We start from the raw sequence: 21,044 nt of genomic DNA, 5'->3' as shown, positions 1-21,044 counted from the left end.
TAATAATTTAAAAAAAAAGAAATCCCATATCAGACAAATATACAAAATTATGTAAACAAGTTAAAAGAGTGGTTTGTACATAAATTTGCTCTTACCAGTTGTACTAGAAGCTTCAGAAATTTGATGTTTAAAATCTGTAAATATCTAAACGACATAATTGAAATTAAAAGCCAGACAATGGACTTTGGGAAAGTATTTTTCATGCATGTGATTTGTGGTAGGAGAAGGAAATACAACATATGGCTCAAAGAATCTATTTACTCACCTGTTGCCTGGAGAGCCAAATCTTCATCTTCTTTTGTTAATTTTAATTTTTTAAAATTTTTTATGAAAGAGAGGGGAGGGAAAGAGATTTGTTATCCCACTCATTTATGCATTCATTGGTTGATTCTTGTATGTGCCCTGACCCGGATTGAACTCACAACCTTGGCATATTGGTAGAAGCACTAACCAACTGAGCTACCCGGCCAGGGCCCAAATCTTCATCTTCTTAAGCATGCGGCCTGAGCCCCCAGCACAGTGCCTAGTGAACATTAGATCCCAGGAAAGGGTTGCTTTTGCACAATTTGAACTGACCAAGGCAAAATGACACAGGTACCAAAGATGTCTCATAGATACAAAATGTTGATCACTCAGTTGTATCACTAAATACTCAACAAGTCATTTGACAGCAGGTTGGATATTTTTGAGAAGCCCACAACTTCTCACATGCTGGAGTAGGTTGTGCTGGTATTTACCTCCCCTGTGATATTTCTACAAGAGCCCCTTATTGTCAATCTCCATCTTCTCTCTCCTCCCCACAATATAAGACATTTCCAACAGGTAGTCATCTGTTCACTCGTTCAAACACCCAATTGCTAGTCACAAAGGCACTGCTTTTCAGAGAATAATTTGTGTGGCTGCTCAAAAACTTCATAAAGTTTAACTGCTAACAAACCTTGTCTTCATGAGAAAACAATGCAATTGTTTTCAAAAGGAATCTATTGAAAGGAAGAAGAGAGTAAGTTGCCCTGTAGTGAATAATGCCCTGGTTTGACTTAGAACTGGGAGGATTGAAACCAGAAGTTCACAACTTTTAGTGTTTGGTGTTTTCCTGGTCCAGTGAGACTATTTTCACAACACAAATTGCCCCCTTGATACTGGGGCAGGTGAAAACAATAGTCATGCCTCGTTTTTGTTTTTGTTTTTTACCAAGAATTAAAAGAATGTGAACAAGAATGCCTAGTAAAAGAATATTCAACTATGCACTTTAAATGAACCAAGGCATATAGTTGTAGGAATTGGAGGCAACTTATTTCAATTGTATCGTCAGTGGAGGGCAGCACGCACCCACTCGCTAAATCTGTAAACGTGCTTCCATTTGCGTTTCCTGATGAAACCCTTACTCTGCCCCCAAAAGCCCAGGGATACAAGCGTTCGTATTGGCCAATGGCCACCAAGTGGCTTCCCGAAAGCAATACTGACTCCACGTACAGACCACCCTGGACAGTGTAATTCAAAACATAAGGGAGCTATTTACACACAGAGATCAGGAAGACCGCGACTTCCGAACAGCTGGTAAACTGACAAGCGAAACCCCGGGTGTGAGTCTGTGCGTCTGCGTTTGAACCGAGTGCTGGGTGTGCGCGTGTAGGAGTTCCTCCTGCAGGCGCTGGTTCGCACTCCTATCCCGCATCCGACTCCCCCCGAGAGCTAGTCATAAGCGCAGATCCCGTGGGGGAGAGTCAACCGCCAGACATTTGATCCTGTAGTTCGGAGGTGGGGCCGAGAACTCCCGTTTCTAACCAGTTCCTGGGAAACGCCGACGCTGCGGGATCTGGGGCCCCTGAGGCGCAGTTGGATGGGTGAGGGTGAGGAGGGAGAAGGCTGGGTGTCTGCAGGACGTGGCCCGTGGCGCTTCATCTTCCTTTGTGCTCTGCAGCAACCGCAGGCACACGACTGACCCATCCCCAGTCCAGGACAAACTGCGTCCAGAGGAGTTCTCCTCCCGGAACGCGCGCAGCCCCGCCCTTCCACACCCTTCCTGTCTCTACGGATCCTCGCCCGACCCCAGCACGTCCTCTGCCCCATCTGAACCCCGAACACGGTCTACCTTGTGCCCCGCGCCTCCTGCGCCCCATCCTCCTAGCCGCCGCTCCACCGGACCCCTCCGGGCTGATCTGCAGCACTCCCCGGAGGGAGTTAAGAAGTTAGTGAAACGGGAACTGGGAACCACGAACTTGGGTGGCCTGGCAGGGCCTGAGGAGGGTATAGCTGGAGAGGGCGTAACTTTGGGGGCGCTTCTGGAGGCTTGCTTCCCACCGCAGGCACACGACTGACCCATCCCCAGTCCAGGACAAACTGCGTCCAGAGGAGTTCTCCTCCCGGAACGCGCGCAGCCCCGCCCTTCCACACCCTTCCCGCCTCTCCCGATCCCCGCCTCTACGGATCCTCGCCCGACCCCAGCACCTCCTTTGCCCCACCTGAACCCCGCGCACGGTCCACCTTGTGCCCCGCGCCTCCTGCGCCCCATCCCCCGAGCTCCCAGCCGCTGCTCCACCGGACCCCTCCGGGCTGATCTGCAGCACCCCCCGGAGGGAGTTAAGTTAGTGAAACGGGAACTGGGAACCACGAACTTGGGTGGCCTGGCAGGGCCTGAGGAGGGTATAGCTGGAGAGGGCGTAACTTTGGGGGCGCTTCTGGAGGCTTGCTTCCCTCCCTCTGGATGCGGTATTCAGCTGCTCTGGCTGTTGGACATTTCGCCCAAGTGGAGGAATTCGGGTGAGCGTGAAGGAAGCTTCAGCACAGAGGAAACAGCCCGAGCCCAATAGTAAGCTGGTACCCACCTTCCTCTTCCCTGGGCCCAAGCCTCCGCACAAACCCAGGCAGGAGAGGCGCCAGCTCTTGGTTGTAGCCTGTATTCCCGCAGGTTTACAAGTGCACGGTGCCTCTAGATCACCCACCTACCTGCGTAGAAAGGAGGATTCCTGGATGTCAAAATTCCAGGAGACCCTGGGGACGGCCTTCTTGTTCCGTAGGCGGGGGGGGGGGGGGGGGGGGGGATTCTCATGAAGTGACTTGTCCACGGTTATATTAATGAATTTTTGTTTTTTAGTTTTCCAAGTATTAAATGTGGCTGGTCAGTCTGGACATAAATGTAAAAGACTAAGATAACTAGACAAAATGCTGACTTGGATTAAAAACACCTAATTCAGGGAAAACCTGATCTTATAGTTTGTGTGTGATCATATACTTACAGGGGAAGATTGCATTTCGTTCTAGCTAGGTAGTGGACCAAGTGCTTAAGTCAGCAGGTGGATGTGGCTATGGCTGGCCTGCTTTGAGAAGAAATGGACAGACCACGGGTTCCATCTAGTGTTCTATTGCTAAAGAAACCTACTACCCAATAACAGCCGTCAGAGGGCTGAGCAACCAGCTTTGAGAAATGCAGGCTGGCAATAGACCGCACACGTCTTTAGCTTTAATAAGTTCCTTTCCACGGGGGATGCCTCCCAAAAAGGCTTCCGCAGAGAAATAAGACTTTAACAGGGAGCTTTGGAACAAAGTGGTTTACATATGGTAGTTTATAGTTGGGTTAGTTTGTGTGTTAGGAAGTATTTTCTCCCAGAGCCTCAATGACTGGGGAAAGGATATTTTTCAGAGAATAGTCAAGACTCTGTCAAAGCAAATTACTTAATAAAGTTTCCCCTAACTAACTCATAACCTGCATGATGTCGGGCAACTGGATTTTCTTTTTTTTATTATTATTATATTTTATTGATTTTTTACAGAGAGGAAGGGAGAGAGATAGAGAGTTAGAAACATGGATGAGAGAGAAACATCGACCAGCTGCCTCCTGCACATCTCCTACTGAGGATGTGCCCACAACCAAGGTACATGCCCTTGACTGGAATCGAACCTGGGACCCTTCAGTCCGCAGGCCAACGCTCTATCCACTGAGCCAAACCGGTTTCGGCTGGATTTTCTTGTTTCCTGATGTCACCCTAGGGTCTGGCAAAGTGTGTGACTGCATAATACAATATTTACTACAAATGAATTTAAAAGCATTGATGAATCAGAATGAGTCTGGCATTCCTGAAAACCACCCATGTAACTCACATGTCAGCCGAGGGCACCTTCTTTGCTGGTATTTAGTTGCCATTGCCAGGTCCCCTCCCAGGCTCCCACCCCCACATCCTGCTGGGAGCATACCAGATGCTCCCTGGCTACCACATCTCTGCCTGAGGTTTCAGTGCTTTGCTTAGTGACTTTGAAGAGTTCCCTTTTCACTTAAAGTCATTCTGTGTGTGCTGATCCCAAAATAGAATCCAAACATTTTCCCCTGACTCCCCAAACACTATTTAGGTAGTAATGTATTTCAGCCATATACCCAAGATTTGGGGGTTAAGGTTGGGGTCATATTATTATATAGATAGCAAGTAATTTAAGCCCCGAGCTTCCTTCTTTTCTCACTCTCAACTGTCTCCTCAACAAGCACATCCAACTACCTCTAGACCAATGACCAGATTTCCATCTCTATCTGAACTCCACCTGTATGTTCAGCTGCTGCCCTTATATCTCCATTTGGGTGTTGTAAAAGGCTCCTCATGCTCCTATGATCACTGCAGCAATTCCAGGCATCACATCCAGATAAGAAACTTCCAGAAGCAGAAAGAGGCCATCTCCTCTGGTCTTCTTAATAGAAAAACAATCTTTCCCAAAAGTGTCTTAGCACAGCTCCACTTATATCTCATTGGCCAGAATTCAGTCACATGACCATCTCTAAGCCAATCATAGATGCAGGAATAGAATCACCACAATTGACTTAAACCAAAAAGGAACTTAACTCTGAACTTAATAATGTAAAGAAAGGATGGATATCTGAACAAAACCAGGTTTCTGTTGGCAAGCAAGTAGAGGAAAATGGGTGCTGAGTAGTCAACCAACAATGTTTGCTACAGTAATGTATTCAAAAGAAATGCACATTACCATGTATCCTATGAAATAATCATGACAACACTGATGGAAAATATTATTAAGTGTTATAAATCCCCATTTTACTGGATTAATAAGTTCCTAAGCTTCAAGTTTGGGGGCTTTGAAATTTAATGTTAACTGGCCAAGAACATATCAGTGAAAGACTGTTTAGTTACATTTTTAGTTAAAGATATCAATATTAAATTTAACTATTTTATTCATATTTTATTTTTCACTATAATTATTGACTAATGCTTTTCCTTTATGAAGGTCAAAGTTTTCATTTACAAAGAACTTTAATTACATAAATTAAATCATTTCAAACATTTACAATCAAGGAGGTGAAAATCAATTTTTATCACTAAGATATTTCAATTAAGGAATACACAAGTACAAACTTAAAGGATTTTCAAAGATTATGAAGAGTTTAGCTATAAACAATCTGAGTGTCCTAGATAGAGGGTTAGATAAGTAAATTGTGATATAGTCATATGATGAAATAGTATGTGTTGCCTTTTCCACTGAATATGTAGCATCCACATATTTATAGTTTTCATTTATATAATTTGAAAAGGCACATGGAGATCACTTTATTTTATTTTTTTAATAACACTTTATTTATTTATTTATTTTTAAATCCTCACCCGAGGATATTTTTCCATTGATTTTTTGAGAGAGTGGAAGAGAGCGCTAAAGACAGAGAGAAACATCGATGTGAGAGAAACACATTGATTGGTTGCCTCCTGCACGAGCCCTGAACAGGGCCTAGGCCGGGAAGGAGTCTGCAACTGAGGTACATGCCCTTGACCACAATCTAACCTGGGACCCTTTGGTCCATAGGCCAATGCTCTATCCACTGAGCCAAACCTGCTAGGGCTGGAGATCACTACTTTAAACTGCTTACATTCAGATCAATGTAACAACAAACATGAGACTACCTAGAAATGTGAGGTGGAGTCAGTTTGTGAAAGACCTTGAGTACCATTGTAAAGAGCTTGAAGGGAGAATGATGTAATACATCTACCAACAGAGTTACCTTAGGAAATTCAGGAGGATAGAAAAAAATTAAAACGGTATTATATAATATCTTGATAAAACAACTTGGAAGGTGAGGCCTTAATGGTTTAGATGGGAAGAGACAATAAAAAGGGGGATTGTAATACTAGTCTATGTAACAAATGAATAGGATTTTTGAGTGTGAATTGAGTGAGTAAAAACGATAAAGAGGGAAGTAGAGAAAAAGGAAGGAGGGCTGGACCATGTCACTGTGATTAGAAACCGCTGAAGGGTTTTGTATTTAATTCTAAATGCAATAGGAAGTCCTTAAAGATTTTAAGCAGAGAATTTTTCCAAAATGGTAGTGGAGGATTAAGTGGATGTTATACTGACACACTCCCAGGACCAAACTGGAATTACAACTAAAATACAGAAAAACCATCCTGAATAATCAACTGAAGACTAGCTGAATAGAACCTGAAAACCAAGGATGGAAAGTGGAGACCACATACAGACTGGTAGGAAATACGGAGGTGCAAAAGGGCTGGCCGGGCTCCCACAGACAGCAGCTGAAGGTCCAGAAAGATATCTCAGCTGTGGGGGTTGCCCCTGAGAACTCTGGGGTCTAAATCCCAAGCTGGCTCCCCAGTCCAGAGCACCAGAACTGAGAAAGGTGCCCACAGAACATCTGGCTGTGTAAAGCAGCATCATTGCTATCTGTCAGGGAGAGACAGCTGGAAATGCAGGCACCCTCTTAAAGGGCCAACACACAAAATTTCATGTATAGTTACTCACCTTGGGCTCTGGCAGAGGGAGGGCAGAGTGGACTGGAGCTGTGTGAGCAGAAGCCAGGATTGGGGGTTCTGGGTTAGAACTCAGAAGGCAGATACGCTGTGGAGGACATCTTTCTCCAGCTGACCTTTGCTATCCAGGAGATTTTTGCCTGGGTGGAAGGCATTTGCCCCACCCAACTGGAAAACACCTTACCCTACCCTGGGTTTCTGAGGCCCATTAAGAGACTAACAATCAGCCTGCAGGCAGAAGCAATTGCCCCACCCTGTTGGAAAACCTTTTGCCCCACCTTATGTCAATAGCCTGAAGCTAATCAAGACTGATTATAATCAGACTGAAGCAGAGGTGGGTCTCTGGAGGCTTTGAGCTTTTGCCTGATCTAAATCAGGGCCCAGGGCTAGGAAAAGCAGACCTTGGTACACAACTTGGTCCTTTCCAAAGGTACCCAGCCCCAGCAGAGGGAGCCACAAGCTGTGGATTGCTGGTAGCTCCAAACAGGGTACTCAGAGCCAGTTACAAACAGTGTCTGACACTAGAGATTGGGAGGCATAGCGGATCTATCTAATACATAGTCAGAAAACCAAACAGACAGCCAAAATTGGGAGGCAAAAATCAAGCCCCAAATGGAAGAACAAGAGAATTCACCAGAAGAAGAGCTAAATGAAATGGAGATAAGAAATTTATCAGACATAGAGTTCAGAATACTAGTGACAAAGATGCTCAACAGCATGAGGAAAGATATAGTAACTATAAAGGATGACAGAGCACTAACAAAGAACACAGTGGAAGGAATACACAGCAGATTGGGGAAGCCGAGGATCAGATCAGTGAATTAGAAGACAGAGTTGAAAAAAAAAATCACTCAATAAGAGAACCAAAAAGAAAAACCAATTAGAAAACAGGAGGACAGCTTAAGGGAACAGTGGGACAATATGAAACAACAATACTCAGAGTTCCAGAAGGGGAAGAAAATGAGCAAGAGATTGATAATCTGCTTGAAGAAATAATGGTAGAAAAATTCCCTAATCTGGTGAAGGAAAAAATCACATAAGTTCAGGAGGTACAGAGAGTCCCAAGTATGTGTCCTAACTGGGAATCCAACTGGCAACCTTTCGTAAACAGGACAATACTCAACCAACTGAGCCATACCGGCCAGGGCAGATTATACACTGTTTATAGCAGGGGTCCTCAAACTATGGCCCGCGGGCCACATGCAAATACAAATATTGTATTTGTTCCCGTTTTGTTTTTTTACTTCAAAATAAGATATGTGCAGTGTGCATAGGAATTTGTTCATAGTTTCTTTTTAAACTATAGTCTGGCCCTCCAACGGTCTGAGGGACAGTGAACTGGCCCCCTGTTTAAAAAGTTTGAGGACCCCTAGTTTATAGTAACAAAAATTAAAATAATTATTCTAAAAATCATGTAAATAATAGGCACTCATGTGGTGAAATATTATACTGTCATTACATGAGGTATACAAAAGATATGGAAAAATATTAAACATCTATTAAGTGAAAAAAGCAAGTTATGAAATACTAGATACATTAAAATCCTATTTTTGTGAAAAATAATTAGCATACATAGAACAAGACTGAAAGAATAGAAGCCAAAATGGCAATATCATTGACATTGAAAAAAATGAACAATGTATGTTTTCTTCTTTTTCTGTATTTGCTAAGTTTTCATTTATAATTCTGTAGTTAGATAATAATAGTGAATTAAGGGCTCAATTAATGTCATGATAATTTGAATCTATTTCAAATGTAAAGCAGAAAATGAATATTCTAAATATATTAGATGGCTAATATGTCTTCATCCAGTTTAAATCATCACTTGAACATAAAAAACAAAAGAATATAAAATACAGAGATCAGGAAACTGCTTATTACTTTCCAAAGCTTAAAAAGTAAATCAACATGAAAACAATTATATTGGATTGAGGGTATATTCTAAAGAATACTCACTTTAGCTCTAGTCAGTTTGGCTCAATGGATAGAAGGGTCCAGGGTTCGATTCTGGTCAAGGTAATGTACCTCGGTTGCAGGCTCCTCCCTGGCCCAGGCCTTGTTCAGGGCTCCTGCAGGGGGCAACCAATCAATGTGTCTCTCTCACATTGATGTTTCTCTCTGTCTTTCCCTCTCTCTTCCACTCTCTCTAAAAAAATCAATGGAAAAATAGCCTGGGGTGAGGATTTTTTTAAAAAAAAGAATGCTCACTTTATTCCCAGAAAACATCTCCAAATAAGCTTTTAGACAAACAGTAACAACTACAAACTGCAAGGTGAGATAGAAAGGGAAAAGAGGTTGAAAAATGTATTAAAAATTTCCGTTAGAATCCACATCTCCCTACTCCCTTCCTGACCCTCCCCCAGCAGTTTTCCTCCAAGTCAGGTGACTCTAGTGATTAGGCTGCTAAGCATTTCACTAGGTTATAGCTTAGTGGAGAGAATGGAGTGCTTTTCAATAAATGTTCCATGTTTAGAAACCATTTAACATATGATGAAAATCCATGCTTATGTTGGGGTCCTATATTTGCATTCTATATAAAGAACAAGGAAGATTTGATTCTGATTAGATATGTAAGTGCTATTTATTTTTAAAAAACATAGTTGAACAGGATAGATAGATATAGATATAGTATATTAGAAATAGCTCATCAAGCATCTGAAGCTTTTGATGGGATTACGATAAATTTGAGAGCTGACTTTCTTATAGTACTGAGTCCTCCTATCAATTAACATGGTATATGTCTCCATTTATATGTTTTTAATGTCTAATAAAGTTTTATACTTTTCCTCAGAGGTTTTAAGCATTATTTGTTAGATTTATTCATGTTTTCCAAATGTTTGTTACCATTGTAAAATAATATTTTATTTTTTAAATATTTGTTGCTATTATATTAAATATGCAATTGATTTTAAAATATTGATCAGTGCCCAGCAAACTGCCAACCTCTTTTCATTACTTATATTTTATCTGTAGAATTTTCGTATTTTCTATATACACACTCACATCATCTATGATTTAACTCAGATTTTTCTCCTTTCCAAAGCTTATGCTTATTTCATCTTTTTATTGTATTGATTAATAACTCTACCACAATATTGAAGAGAGGTGGTAATATTAAACATCTTTGTTTTATTCTCAGTCTCAAAGAAAAGACTCTCAGTGTTTCATTAAGTATATTTTGTTGCAGAGTTCTTATGAAGCAACAGGTTGAGTGTTTTAAATTCTACTTTTGAATTAGTCTTTGATTATATCTACTTCTCTATCTCCACCATCAGCATTCTAACAAGCCTCGTCTGAGCTATTCCCAAACCTTAAATGTTCCAAGGTACTGCCCCAATCTACCACCCCAAACTTTGCCATTACCTTAAACTTCCTTGCCCAACACATAGTTTGCACTGCGCTCTAGTTCCACTGGCCTTTCTTAATTCCCTGAAAGCCCCAGGGTTGACTCCACTTTACTGGAGTTGACTCCCTTCCTTCAGGAGCTCCATTTTCCTCCAACTCAGTAATATTGGAAACAGTATGTAGGAAAGTTGGGTTAATGATCTCATCATGCTGTGCCTGCCAACTCTCCTCGTATTTCTCGTTTGGCATCCCACTTTGAGGTTTTTAGTATTGGTTTAGTCCCCTTTCCTTCTTTAGTTGCTATGGTGAATTATTTTGCTGTAATTTTTTGTTGATGATTTCACTATTTTGGTTATTATTATTATTTTGGCCTTGAAAATTGGGATTGCATGAGATCAATTTACTCTGGCATCTTGAGTTGTGGCCAAAGCACTCCAATCTCTGCCTCCGTTCTCATATGGCCTTCTTCTCTTTTTCTGTGTCTAATTTCCCTTCCCTTCTCCCTTATTTTAAGTGATCGTATTAGGGCCCACCCAGATAATCCAAGATGACCTCACCATCACAAGATCTTTAATTAAATCACAACTGCAGAGACTTTTTTCAAAATAAGGTAACTTTCACAGGTTTGAGGCAATCGGGTATGGATATCTTTGGAGGGGGGGGGTACTTTTCAGCCTATCACTATAGACTCACACTTCCTAAAACATAAAAACTTGGCACTCCATCAGTCTTGTTTCTAATATGTAAACAAATACATTTAACAAGAAATGCTAGACAACTCAACCATGACCCCTAAGAGTCTAATGTTTCCAACCATGGTTCTTCAAGAAACAATGCCAGCTGTTGGTGAGTTGCCCTCTGGCCAACCATTTAACATTTCCCTGAAGCGTCTTCTCACATCTACACCATTGGTTACATTCATTTCCTCTAGCACAGCAATTAGTGAAAACAATTCATTGTAGGAAGCATACAGCCTTAAAAAGAAATGTTTTTGAAATGTGTAGCTTGAAAGAACAGAGCAAATCTCAGAGCGAAACATCGGTCAGCGGCCTCCTGCATGCCTACTGGGATCAGTCCACAACCCGGGCATATGCCCTGACCAGGAATAGAACCAGCAACCCGTCCCTGCATGGAACCACACCCAGCCTCCTGAGCCACACCTGCCAGGGCCCGAAGTTGACTTTTGAAGATTGCGGTTCAGTGCCTATGTGAAAGGTGCCCAGAGAGCTCTCGTGACAGGAAGCAACGCTGTCCCCAACACAGCCTTCCGCAAGCTGACCCTTCAACGGGAGGTGAAGCAGGAGCACAGCGCCATGACACAAGCTGCCGCAAGAACGCAGGACAACTTTCCCTAGCTGCAGGCGATGCCGGAAGGCACCCTCTGTCTCTAGCCCTTCCTGCGCCTTTTTCATGGAACTGTTTTCTTCAGGAGCTCTTGCCATTTGGCAGACACCATTATCTCCTTGCCCCCAGGAAGCAGGCCTCAACAAATGAGGAAAAGAAATTACTGATAAATTACAGCCCTGGATCAGGTCACGTGATGAGTAAAGGCGGAGTCAAATTAGAACCCAGCGCTATTCTTTCCAGCGTCGGTGCGGGTATGCCCTGCCTCCGCACCGTGCCTCCCTCACCGTGCCTCCCGCCCTTGTTCTGTTCTGGGTCTCTATTGTCCCTGCTCTAGTGGCCTCCACAGGTTCTGAGATGGAGGAGGATCAGGCAGAGGTGGAGGAGGATCGGGCACTCTTAGCTCCGGAGGGGAGGCGGCGCATTGTCTGCAGCCAGGCGTCCCGCCGTCCGCGCCACGCCGCCACCGCAGTTCCCTCTAGCGGTAGGGCGGCGTCCCCGCTGCCCTGCCCTGCAAAGTCGGAGCCTCCAGGCTATCAGGGAGCTTTCAGGGTCGACTAGGGTGCCCAACGATCCTATTACAGCCACAATCACTAAGCACCGATGACTATAGGCCAGACAGTGTCCTAAGTGGTCACTTTGGTGGTTACTACATTCCGCCCTGGCCACGGCCGCGTGGGGGAAGCGCTGTCACTGTGTCCTGCTTACAGTGGAAGTGAGGCCCAGACAGGCCAAGTCCTTAGCCAGTCACAAGGCTTGAAGTGGCCTGGCCAGAGCTCAAAGCCTGCTGCTCTGTCCTCGGAGCGCCTGGCTGTTAAATAGAACAAGGTCTGGGCCATTCTTAGAAAATGCTAGTCTTACTAAATGTTAAAATGTAGCACAGTATTTTGCAGACCAGTTGTAAACAGGATGAGCTTGAACTGGAGGCAATGGGATAAATGTAGCCTACTGTAAAGAAATCAATGTGTTTGACCGAATAGTAAAGGCTGAGCCTCCCTTGGGGAGGCAGAGCTTTGGATATGAATCCCTGTCTCCTTTACTTGCTGCAAGTAAATAAAATACCTTGTGACAATCACTCTGGATCTTAAATAGAACACCCCAAGTCTTGAACCCCTTGAGCTGGGTAACATGGCCACTGTCCCTACGGTTAGCCTGAGTTCAAAAGCTGTGATAGGCCCCGTAGGTAGCCCCTGTGCTTTGAGAGCTTGAGGTAAAAGGGGGCAAAGGAACCTGCTCTCAAGGAGACAGGGTGGTGGACAGGAACAGCCGGGGCCCGCCACCAGCTCTGACCTGTGGAGAAATCATCTGGGCCCCAGACCAGAGCTGAGCTGCCTAGTTGAAGAGGGGCCTGGCTGGCCTCACAGCTGCCTCACAGCAGTGCAACCTGCTATATCACCATTGAGCTGGTTTGCACTGAATAATTTCCTTATTTATCACACCCCAAATTGGGGATTCCTGTTGGCATTAAAGTGGTGCCAATGACCATCCATATTGGTCGACATTCCACATTTAAATTGAAATCTAAAAGATGAGAATGAGGTGAGCAGCGAGGAGGAAGTCTCTTTCAGTAGAGGAAACAGTACAAAAGTCTTAGCCCAGGCAGGAATAACTTATCTCAAAGAACTATAAAAGGACCATGTGACTAGACCTTATGGGGAGGGAGAAAGTGAGGATGGGTGGATTTAGGCAGGGCCGGGGGGGGAGGGCAGATCATACAGAGGCTGGAAACCATGTAAGATTATAGATTTTATCTAAAACACAATGGGTGAACCAGTCACAGGTTTTATTTGAGGGTAAAAATTCAAGTCATGGACTTAAGCTCCCATTTCACTTTTTCTTTGCCCTGGGTTGCCTAAAGAGATTTCTGCTCTTCCAGTGTCTGGGCTTGGACATTGTTTATTTCAGAGGGGAATAAGTGACCCCTTTGTTCCCTCTGGACACCAGGAGACCACCTAGATTGGGAAGAGCCCCTCTTCAGGTTTGGCTCTCACCTGGCAAGTATCCTCTCCTGTATATTCTGAGGCCTTTGTCCTGTTTCTGTGTTTGGTGTGCTTCATGGTTTTGAAAACAACAAACAACTCTAAAGGCTATTTATTCATCGCCTTTTTAGTGGTGGTTAGCATTCATTCTGTGGCACTTTCACAAGCCCAAATGGGTGTAAATAGTATCTTGTATCTACCTTGGTAATTACCAGGGCTTATTTTTAGTAAGCATAAAAATCAAAGAAGCAATGCAAGAAACCCAGCTCTGAAGGCTCCATACCTTTATCTTTCAGTAGTTGGAAGCATTTTAGAGAATAATTATCACTTCCATTACTTTCATAGGATGGTTTGGATAAAACACTCATCTTTAATGTAAATTCAATTTATAACTAAACAAGAGAAGCCATCAATTCAGGTTATTTTCAACTACTTACGAAATGAAAGGATGTTGGCTCTTTGGCTGAGTTGCTTTACAGAAGGTGATAATCTTCAGATGAACAACCTCCTTCTATAACCAGTGTGCTCTATGGAGACATGTATGTACATAAATACTCCTGAATGATGAGAATACAGTGATATTTAAATACTGCAATAGAGGCCCTAGCTGGTTTGGCTCAGTGGATAGAGTGTTGGCCTGCAGACTGAAGAGTCCCAGGTTCGATTCTGCCCAAGGGCACATGCCTAGGTTGTGGGTTCAGTCCCCAGTAGGGGACCTGCTGGAGGCAGCCAATCAATGATTCTCATCATTGATGTTTCCCTCTCTCTCCCCTTCTCCCTTTCTCTCTGAAATCAATAAAGAAATATATTTTTTTAAAAAATACTGCAATAGAAACTCTAATCCTATATAATAAAAGTCTAATATGCAAATTGACTGAACGGCAGAACAACCGGTTGCTATGATGTGCACTGACCACCAGGGGGAAGACACTCAATGCAGGAGTTGCCCCCAGCCCACAGGCCCCAGGCCAGCCAAGGCAGGTGTCAGCTGGGGGGCTCCCCGAATCACCTCGTAGGTTGCCCCACAGAGGGAGGTGACCAGCGTTGGCCCCAGAGTGGGCAGTGCCAGGCCAGCCAAGGCGGGTGCCAGCGAGGTCCCCCTGATTGCCCCGCTGGTAGCCCCACAGATGGGTCCTGATCGCCGGCTAGGCGTAGGGATCCTACCAGTGCATGAATTTTGTGCATTGGGCCTCTAGTCCTCCTATCTAATACTAGACAAACATGGTAATTAACCGTATCTCCGTTACCCTTCCCATTGGCTAACCAGGGCGATATGCAAATTTCCCTTCCTCTCTGAAATCAATAAAAATATTTTTTTTAAAAAAGAGAAATATTGTGAACACATGTTTTACTGTCATGGTAGAGCTTATCCAATTCTCTGCAAGCAGTAGAATTGGAATGGCCCTTAAATCCAAGTCAGAACATTATTATTAGAGGGCTCAAAATGTGTCCTCTAATAATAAACATAAAACAATTTCTATAGTATGACTTGATATGATTGTCAGGGAAGGGAGCTCTCATTGTTAGAAGAATGAGGGCTGGTGGGGAGTTTTGTTTGTTTGTTTGTCTGCAATGATAGATGAAGAGGAAAGGGAAGGGGACACAATGGCCAGCGCATTTGATCGGCTTAGTGTCCTTAGCAAGAGAGGCTTATGACCAGGAGATAAAAGCTGGTTGCATTCACTTATTCTAGCACATATTTTTAAAATAACTACTAATTGTAGTCTAGGCACAGTTAAAAATGCCGGGGATACAGCACTGAGCAAAACAAATGTCCCTGCCCTAGTGGAGCTTACATTCTGTTGTGGGGAGGAACATTCAGAAAATACAAGTCAAAAGAGTAAAATGTTTGATATGTTAGACAGAGCACAGTGCTATGGAGGAAAATAAAGTGCAGAAGTAAGAAATGGACAAGAAAGGCCTCTCTTAGAAGATATGATTGAATAATAGTCGGAGGAGGTGAGGATGCCATGAGGAAATCTGGGGGAAAGCGTAACGGATAGAGGGGACAGCAGATGCAAAGGCCTCAGGAAAGAGCATGAGGAAACCAGGAGCAAGTGGCTGAGACAGGAAGCCAGGCGCAGTAGGAGGACAGGCGGGAACGAAATGGCTACAGGGAGTAGTGCTGCACCTGGAGGACTTTGGTCTGTACTCTCCCCAAATCCAGACGCTGTTGCGAGCTTCTGAGCAGAGGACAGCGGATTTACACTTTACAACATCACTCTGGCCTCTGTGTAAGGAATAGATTGGAGGGGACGAGGGCAGAAGCAAAGAGACTAGTTAGGAAGCTGTTCTATTGCAGTTATCCAAATGAGAGGTGATAGTGAGTTGGGCTAGGGCAGTGGTCGGCAAACCGCGGCTTGCGAGCCACATGCGGCTCTTTGGCCCCTTGAGTGTGGCTCTTCCACAAAATACCACATGCGGGCGCGCACATACAGTGCGATTGAAACTTCGTGGCCCATGCGCAGAAGTTGGTTTTCGGCCTGGGTGAGTCTATTTTGAAGAAGTGGCATTAGAAGAAGTGAGGGGTGTCTGTCGGTCGGTCAGGTGACAGGAGACAGGAGAGGCAGCACAGGCGGCCGGGCTGCCGGATACACAGCGCGGGGGAGGCGCCAAATATCAACAGTACTTAAACTATATAGGTAAGTTAATAACAATGTACCTACCTATATAGTTTAAGTTTAAAAAATTTGGCTCTCAAAAGAAATTTCAATCGTTGTACTGTTGATATTTGGCTCTGTTGACTAATGAGTTTGCCGACCACTGGGCTAGGGTGATAGCTTATGGAGGGGGTGATGAATGTTCAGACTCTGGGTTTATATTTACCAAACATTTTATTTTGAAAATTTTCAAATCTACAGAAAAGTTGAGAGAGCAGTACAATGAACACAGATTTTCCTTTCACTAAGATTCATCAATTGTTAAATAGTTGTCCAATATGCTTTTTCTGTCTCTATATATAGTTAAAGAGAGAAGGGGAGAATGCTAAACTATTCGAAGTAAGTTACAGACATAATACTTATAACTATTTCAGCATATGTCCTTGGAGAACATAACATAAGCATAATACCCTTACCACTGTCAAATCAATTAGTATGACATTTAGTATGCTAGAATAACATTACCTGATATCAATTCATATCCAAATTTCCAAATTGTCTCAATAATGTCTTTTGCAGTTGTTTTTTCTCCCCTCCTGATCCAGTATCCAATCAAAGACCAAACACTACAGTTAGTCAACTTTAATTTACAGCAGTTCCGCGACCTTTTAAAAAAATCTTCATGACATCAACATTTTCAAGAGTTCAGAACCACTGTTTTAAAGACTGTCCTTGGCCTGGCCAGTATGGCTCAGTGATTGAGCATTAATCCATGCACCAAGAGGTCACCGGTTTGATTCCCAGTCAGCACACATGCCTAGGTTGTGAGCTCGATCCCCAGTAGGGGACATGCAGAAGACAACCAATCGATGATTCTCTCTCATTATTGATGTTTCTATCTCTCTCTCTCTCTGAAATCAATAAAAATAAAAAAATGATATCTCTCTCTCTCTCTCTCTCTCTGAAATCAATAAAAGTAAAAAAAGCCCCTTAATTTGGATCTATCTTTTTATTTCCTCAAATTAGATTCATATTAAACATTTTTTGCAAAAATACTATATAAGATGGATTATAACTTCCTCATATAACTTCAGGATCATTAAATATCAGTGTATCCTATTGTTGACAATGACAAATTTATTACCTAATCTAAATAGGTCTTCCAGGTTTCTCCATTGTAATGGCACCTTTTTCTATTTTAATTAATAAGTTAGCTATTATTTTCAGAAACTCCAATTGCCACATGCAACTTGGTATCTCATAGAATCCAAATACAGATCAAAAAAAGAATTCTTTTGGTGACCTTGAATAGAAAGAGGAATGGGAGTGTTGGATTAGGGCGTGGGCTTTGATGTAGGAATTCTGAGATATTTGCACCTTTAAATACTGTGGTTGGATTGTGTGCTCATCTGCATCATATTCCTGCCTGACATTTGTCATGGAAATAAAGTAGACAAATACAAATGAATTGTGAAGGAAGCTTCTGTCAGATGTGAGGAACTCAAAATCAGTGGTACACCTAAAGCAATTCCACTTGTCTTTCTCTTCTCCTTTCCCCACCCTTTCTAGGCATTTTGGTGCATTTGTGTATATTTGCTGGTGAGTGTATTCTTTGGGAGACAGGATGTGGGATCAGGACTCTTAGTTGCTTATGATCATTTTGTCTCTTTTCCTATATCATATTAGACTGAAACTTGTAAGAGTTGGAACATGAAAACAGATTAACTATTTTTGGTTTATTGAGTCCTGACCATGCTGTTTAGAAGATGGACATTCAGTTTTGAGACACATACATGCAGATGTTTCTGTGTTTTCTGATCCATTATGACTGCACAATATAAGTATCTCTTCTTACAAATGGTCTCCACAGTGGGCTCCAAAGTGTGGTTCAGGGTGGGGGTGGGAGGGTTTGGGGGGTTGGAGGATGGGTAAGATTTTTAGAACTTTTCTTTATAGCTATTTTTTAAATTAAATCTTTATTGTTGAAAGTATTACATATGTCCCCCTTTTTCCCCATTGACCCATTCTTAGCCTCACCCTGTCCCCTGCCCCAGGCCTTCACTATAGCTATTATATTCATCTTAGCTATTTAAAGCATCTATTTGATGTGTGTTTTATAATAATATATAAGTTTACATAAGCATTCATTATATTTTTATAATGCTTTAAAAATAATACATACATTTGGAATGCGTGCGCGCGCGCACACACACACACACACACACACACACACACACACGCGCGCGCAGGCGCGCGCACAGAGTTGTTACTGAAAGTAACGTACCTTTTAAAAAGTCTCCTCTACGGCAAACTTTGAACCTTGCACCTTCCCAAAATCAAAGGTCTATAATTGCATCTTTGGAAAGTTCTTCCTACATTCAATATATATTTAGGGCATATCCACTATGTCTCAGCTCTTGCTAGGTTCAGAAAATTCAGTAATAGGCAAAAGCGACATGATTCTAAGACAGCATAGGGACTTCGGCCTGGGGAATGGAAAAACATTGGGTTTCAAAAAGCCCGCCTTTTCGTGCAAGCCCACTTTGTCCCCAGCTTATAAAAGTAGCCAAGCAGAGCCAGTTCAGAAGACCTTTCTTTCTTCTGTGCTGCCTCCCTTGTGCTTGAGCATAAGTTTAATAAAATCTCTCTGGAAATTTCTCTGGAGTTTCCTCTCAATTTCTATCTTGGGGAATCCAAGAACCCCAATGCTGGTAACAGTCCTGCCATCATGAAATTTAGTCTTGTCGACACAGGCAAGACAAATAAACACAAGATACACTTTTAAAAATTATAAATTGTGCTAAGTGCCAAGGAATAAAGTTTTGAGAGATCAGTGAAGGCCCTTCCCAGGAAGTGACATTTGTGGACCCTGAGAAAGAAGATTCCTACCAAGAAGGGCTCTTGGTGACTAACTAGGTTCAGATTTTTAAAACAACAGGTGCCATTGCTACATAGGGTCCACTCATGTCAATTACACTTCAGGGTAAAGCCTTCACTGAACTACCTGCCTCTGCACTAAAATCCCTGCCTGTGCTGTGTTTCTGCCATTGGAGCCAGCCCTTATAAAGGAGTTCCTGGGCCCTAGCCGGTTTGGGTCAGTAGATAGAGCATCAGCCCTTGGACTGAAGGGTCCCAGGCTCAGTTCTGGTCAAGGCCACCTACCTCAGTTGCAGGCTGGATCCCCAACCCTGGTCCAGGGAGGCAACCCATCGAAGTATCTCTCACATCAATGTTTTTCTCTCTCTCTCTCTGTCTCTCCCCCTCCCTTCCACTCCCTCTAAAAATCAATGGAGCCCTAGATGGTTTGGCTCAGTGCATCAGTCTGCAGACCAAAGGGTCTCAAGGGCATGTACCTCGGTTGCAGTCTCCTCCTTGGCCCAGGCCCTGAGGCTCGTGCAGGAGGCAACCAATCAATGTGTTTCTCTCACATCGATGTTTCTCTCTGTCTTTCCCTCTCTCTTCCACTCTCTCTAAAAATCAATGGAAAACTATCTCTGGATGAAAATTTAAAAATAAATAAAGGCATTCCTGGAATCCTATTTTAACCAATAGGACTGAGATTTTCCCCATACAATTGGAGAATAGAGCCGCTCCAACCAATCAGAGTGGCTCTATTCTAACTAATCAAGACAGTTTCTTATGGACCAATCAAACTGAGAGGATTTGGAGTCCTTATTTGCATGAGGATGGACCAATCAGGAATCCGGGGCAGGGACTTCTGTCTATCCTAGAGGCCCGGTGCATGAATTTGTGCATGGGTGGGGTCCCTAGGATCGGGCCCCAGCTCACACCCCCAGGCTCACAGCCCCAGCTTGCACCCCCAGCCCTGCAGCCCCGCCTGGCACCCCACCTTGGGCTGGCTCTGCCCCCTCACCTGCTCCACCATCCCGCCTCAGTCCCACTCTCGTGGGGGCCCATCGGGGTCGGCATTGCCTCCACTGCCGCATTGCCAATGCCCACCATGCTCCGCACCACCCCCTCGTGGTCAACGCACGTCATAGCGAGCGGTTGAACTCCATACCGGCTGCCTGAGGGGACAATTTGCATATTAGGCTTTTATTATATAGGATAAGTCAGCTCCCCTGGATAAGCACACATCCTTTCCACTGAAGGCTTCTTTTCCTGGTTAGAGCTGAAACACTGGAAGGTGGCTTGAAGGAGCAGAGTAGACCAGACCAGAGCTGAGCTGCCTAGTTGAAGAAGGGCCTGGCTGGCCTCACAGCTGCCTCACAGCAGTGCAATCTGCTATATCACCATTGAGCTGGTTTGAACTGAATAATTTCCTTATTTATCACACCCCAAATTGGGGATTCCTGTTGGCATTAAAGTGGTGCCAATGACCATCCATATTGGTCGACATTCCACATTTAAATTGAAATCTAAAAGATGAGAATGAGGTGAGCAGCGAGGAGGAAGTCTCTTTCAGTAGAGGAAACAGTACAAAAGTCTTAGCCCAGGCAGGAATAACTTGTCTCAAAGAACTATAAAAGGACCATGTGACTAGACCTTATGGGGAGGGAGAAAGTGAGGATGGGTGGATTTAGACAGGGCCGGGGGGGGGGGGCAGATCATACAGAGGCTGGAAACCATGTAAGATTATAGATTTTATCTAAAACACAATGGGTGAACCAGTCACAGGTTTTATTTGAGGGTAAAAATTCAAGTCATGGACTTAAGCTCCCATTTCACTTTTTCTTTGCCCTGGGTTGCCTAAAACGTGTCAGCGTCATGACAGACACCCTGCAGTGGAAGACTTCAAAACAGAGTGGAAAAAAAAACCACACACACACAAATAAATAAAGCAAGCAATACATTTATGGAAATCTGACAGATCTGGAGCGCTCAGTTTGAAACACAAATCCAGAGGGTGAGCTGCCTGAGTGCCTCCGTGTTCCTCTGCAGGGAGGTCGCAGCTGGCCGTGGCGCGCGAGTTTGGATGCAGAGCTAGAGAGCCGGGTGTCCCGAGGCCTTCCAAGGATACCCGGGGACCTCCCGCCCCCCCGCCCCCCGCCCCGGCCAGG

General features: G+C 43.8%; 1 protein-coding gene across 1 annotated transcript in view; it reads right to left on the bottom strand.

Moving 5' to 3' along the window:
• SHISA2 (shisa family member 2) overlaps positions 1-20,022 on the bottom strand; it is a 48,943-nt gene extending 28,921 nt beyond the window's left edge. The window contains exon 1 of the mRNA XM_014539397.1: positions 19,926-20,022. Within this exon, the coding sequence (XP_014394883.1) occupies positions 19,926-20,022 (97 nt within the window). The remainder of the gene's footprint in view (positions 1-19,925) is intronic.
• Positions 20,023-21,044: the final 1,022 nt, after the last annotated feature.

This window comes from Myotis brandtii, unplaced genomic scaffold (genome assembly GCF_000412655.1).
Source record: "Myotis brandtii unplaced genomic scaffold, ASM41265v1 scaffold216, whole genome shotgun sequence".
NCBI classification, from domain to species: Eukaryota; Metazoa; Chordata; class Mammalia; order Chiroptera; family Vespertilionidae; genus Myotis; species Myotis brandtii.
Note: the sequence above shows the minus strand (reverse complement) of the source record. Positions and strands in the feature narration are given on the sequence as shown.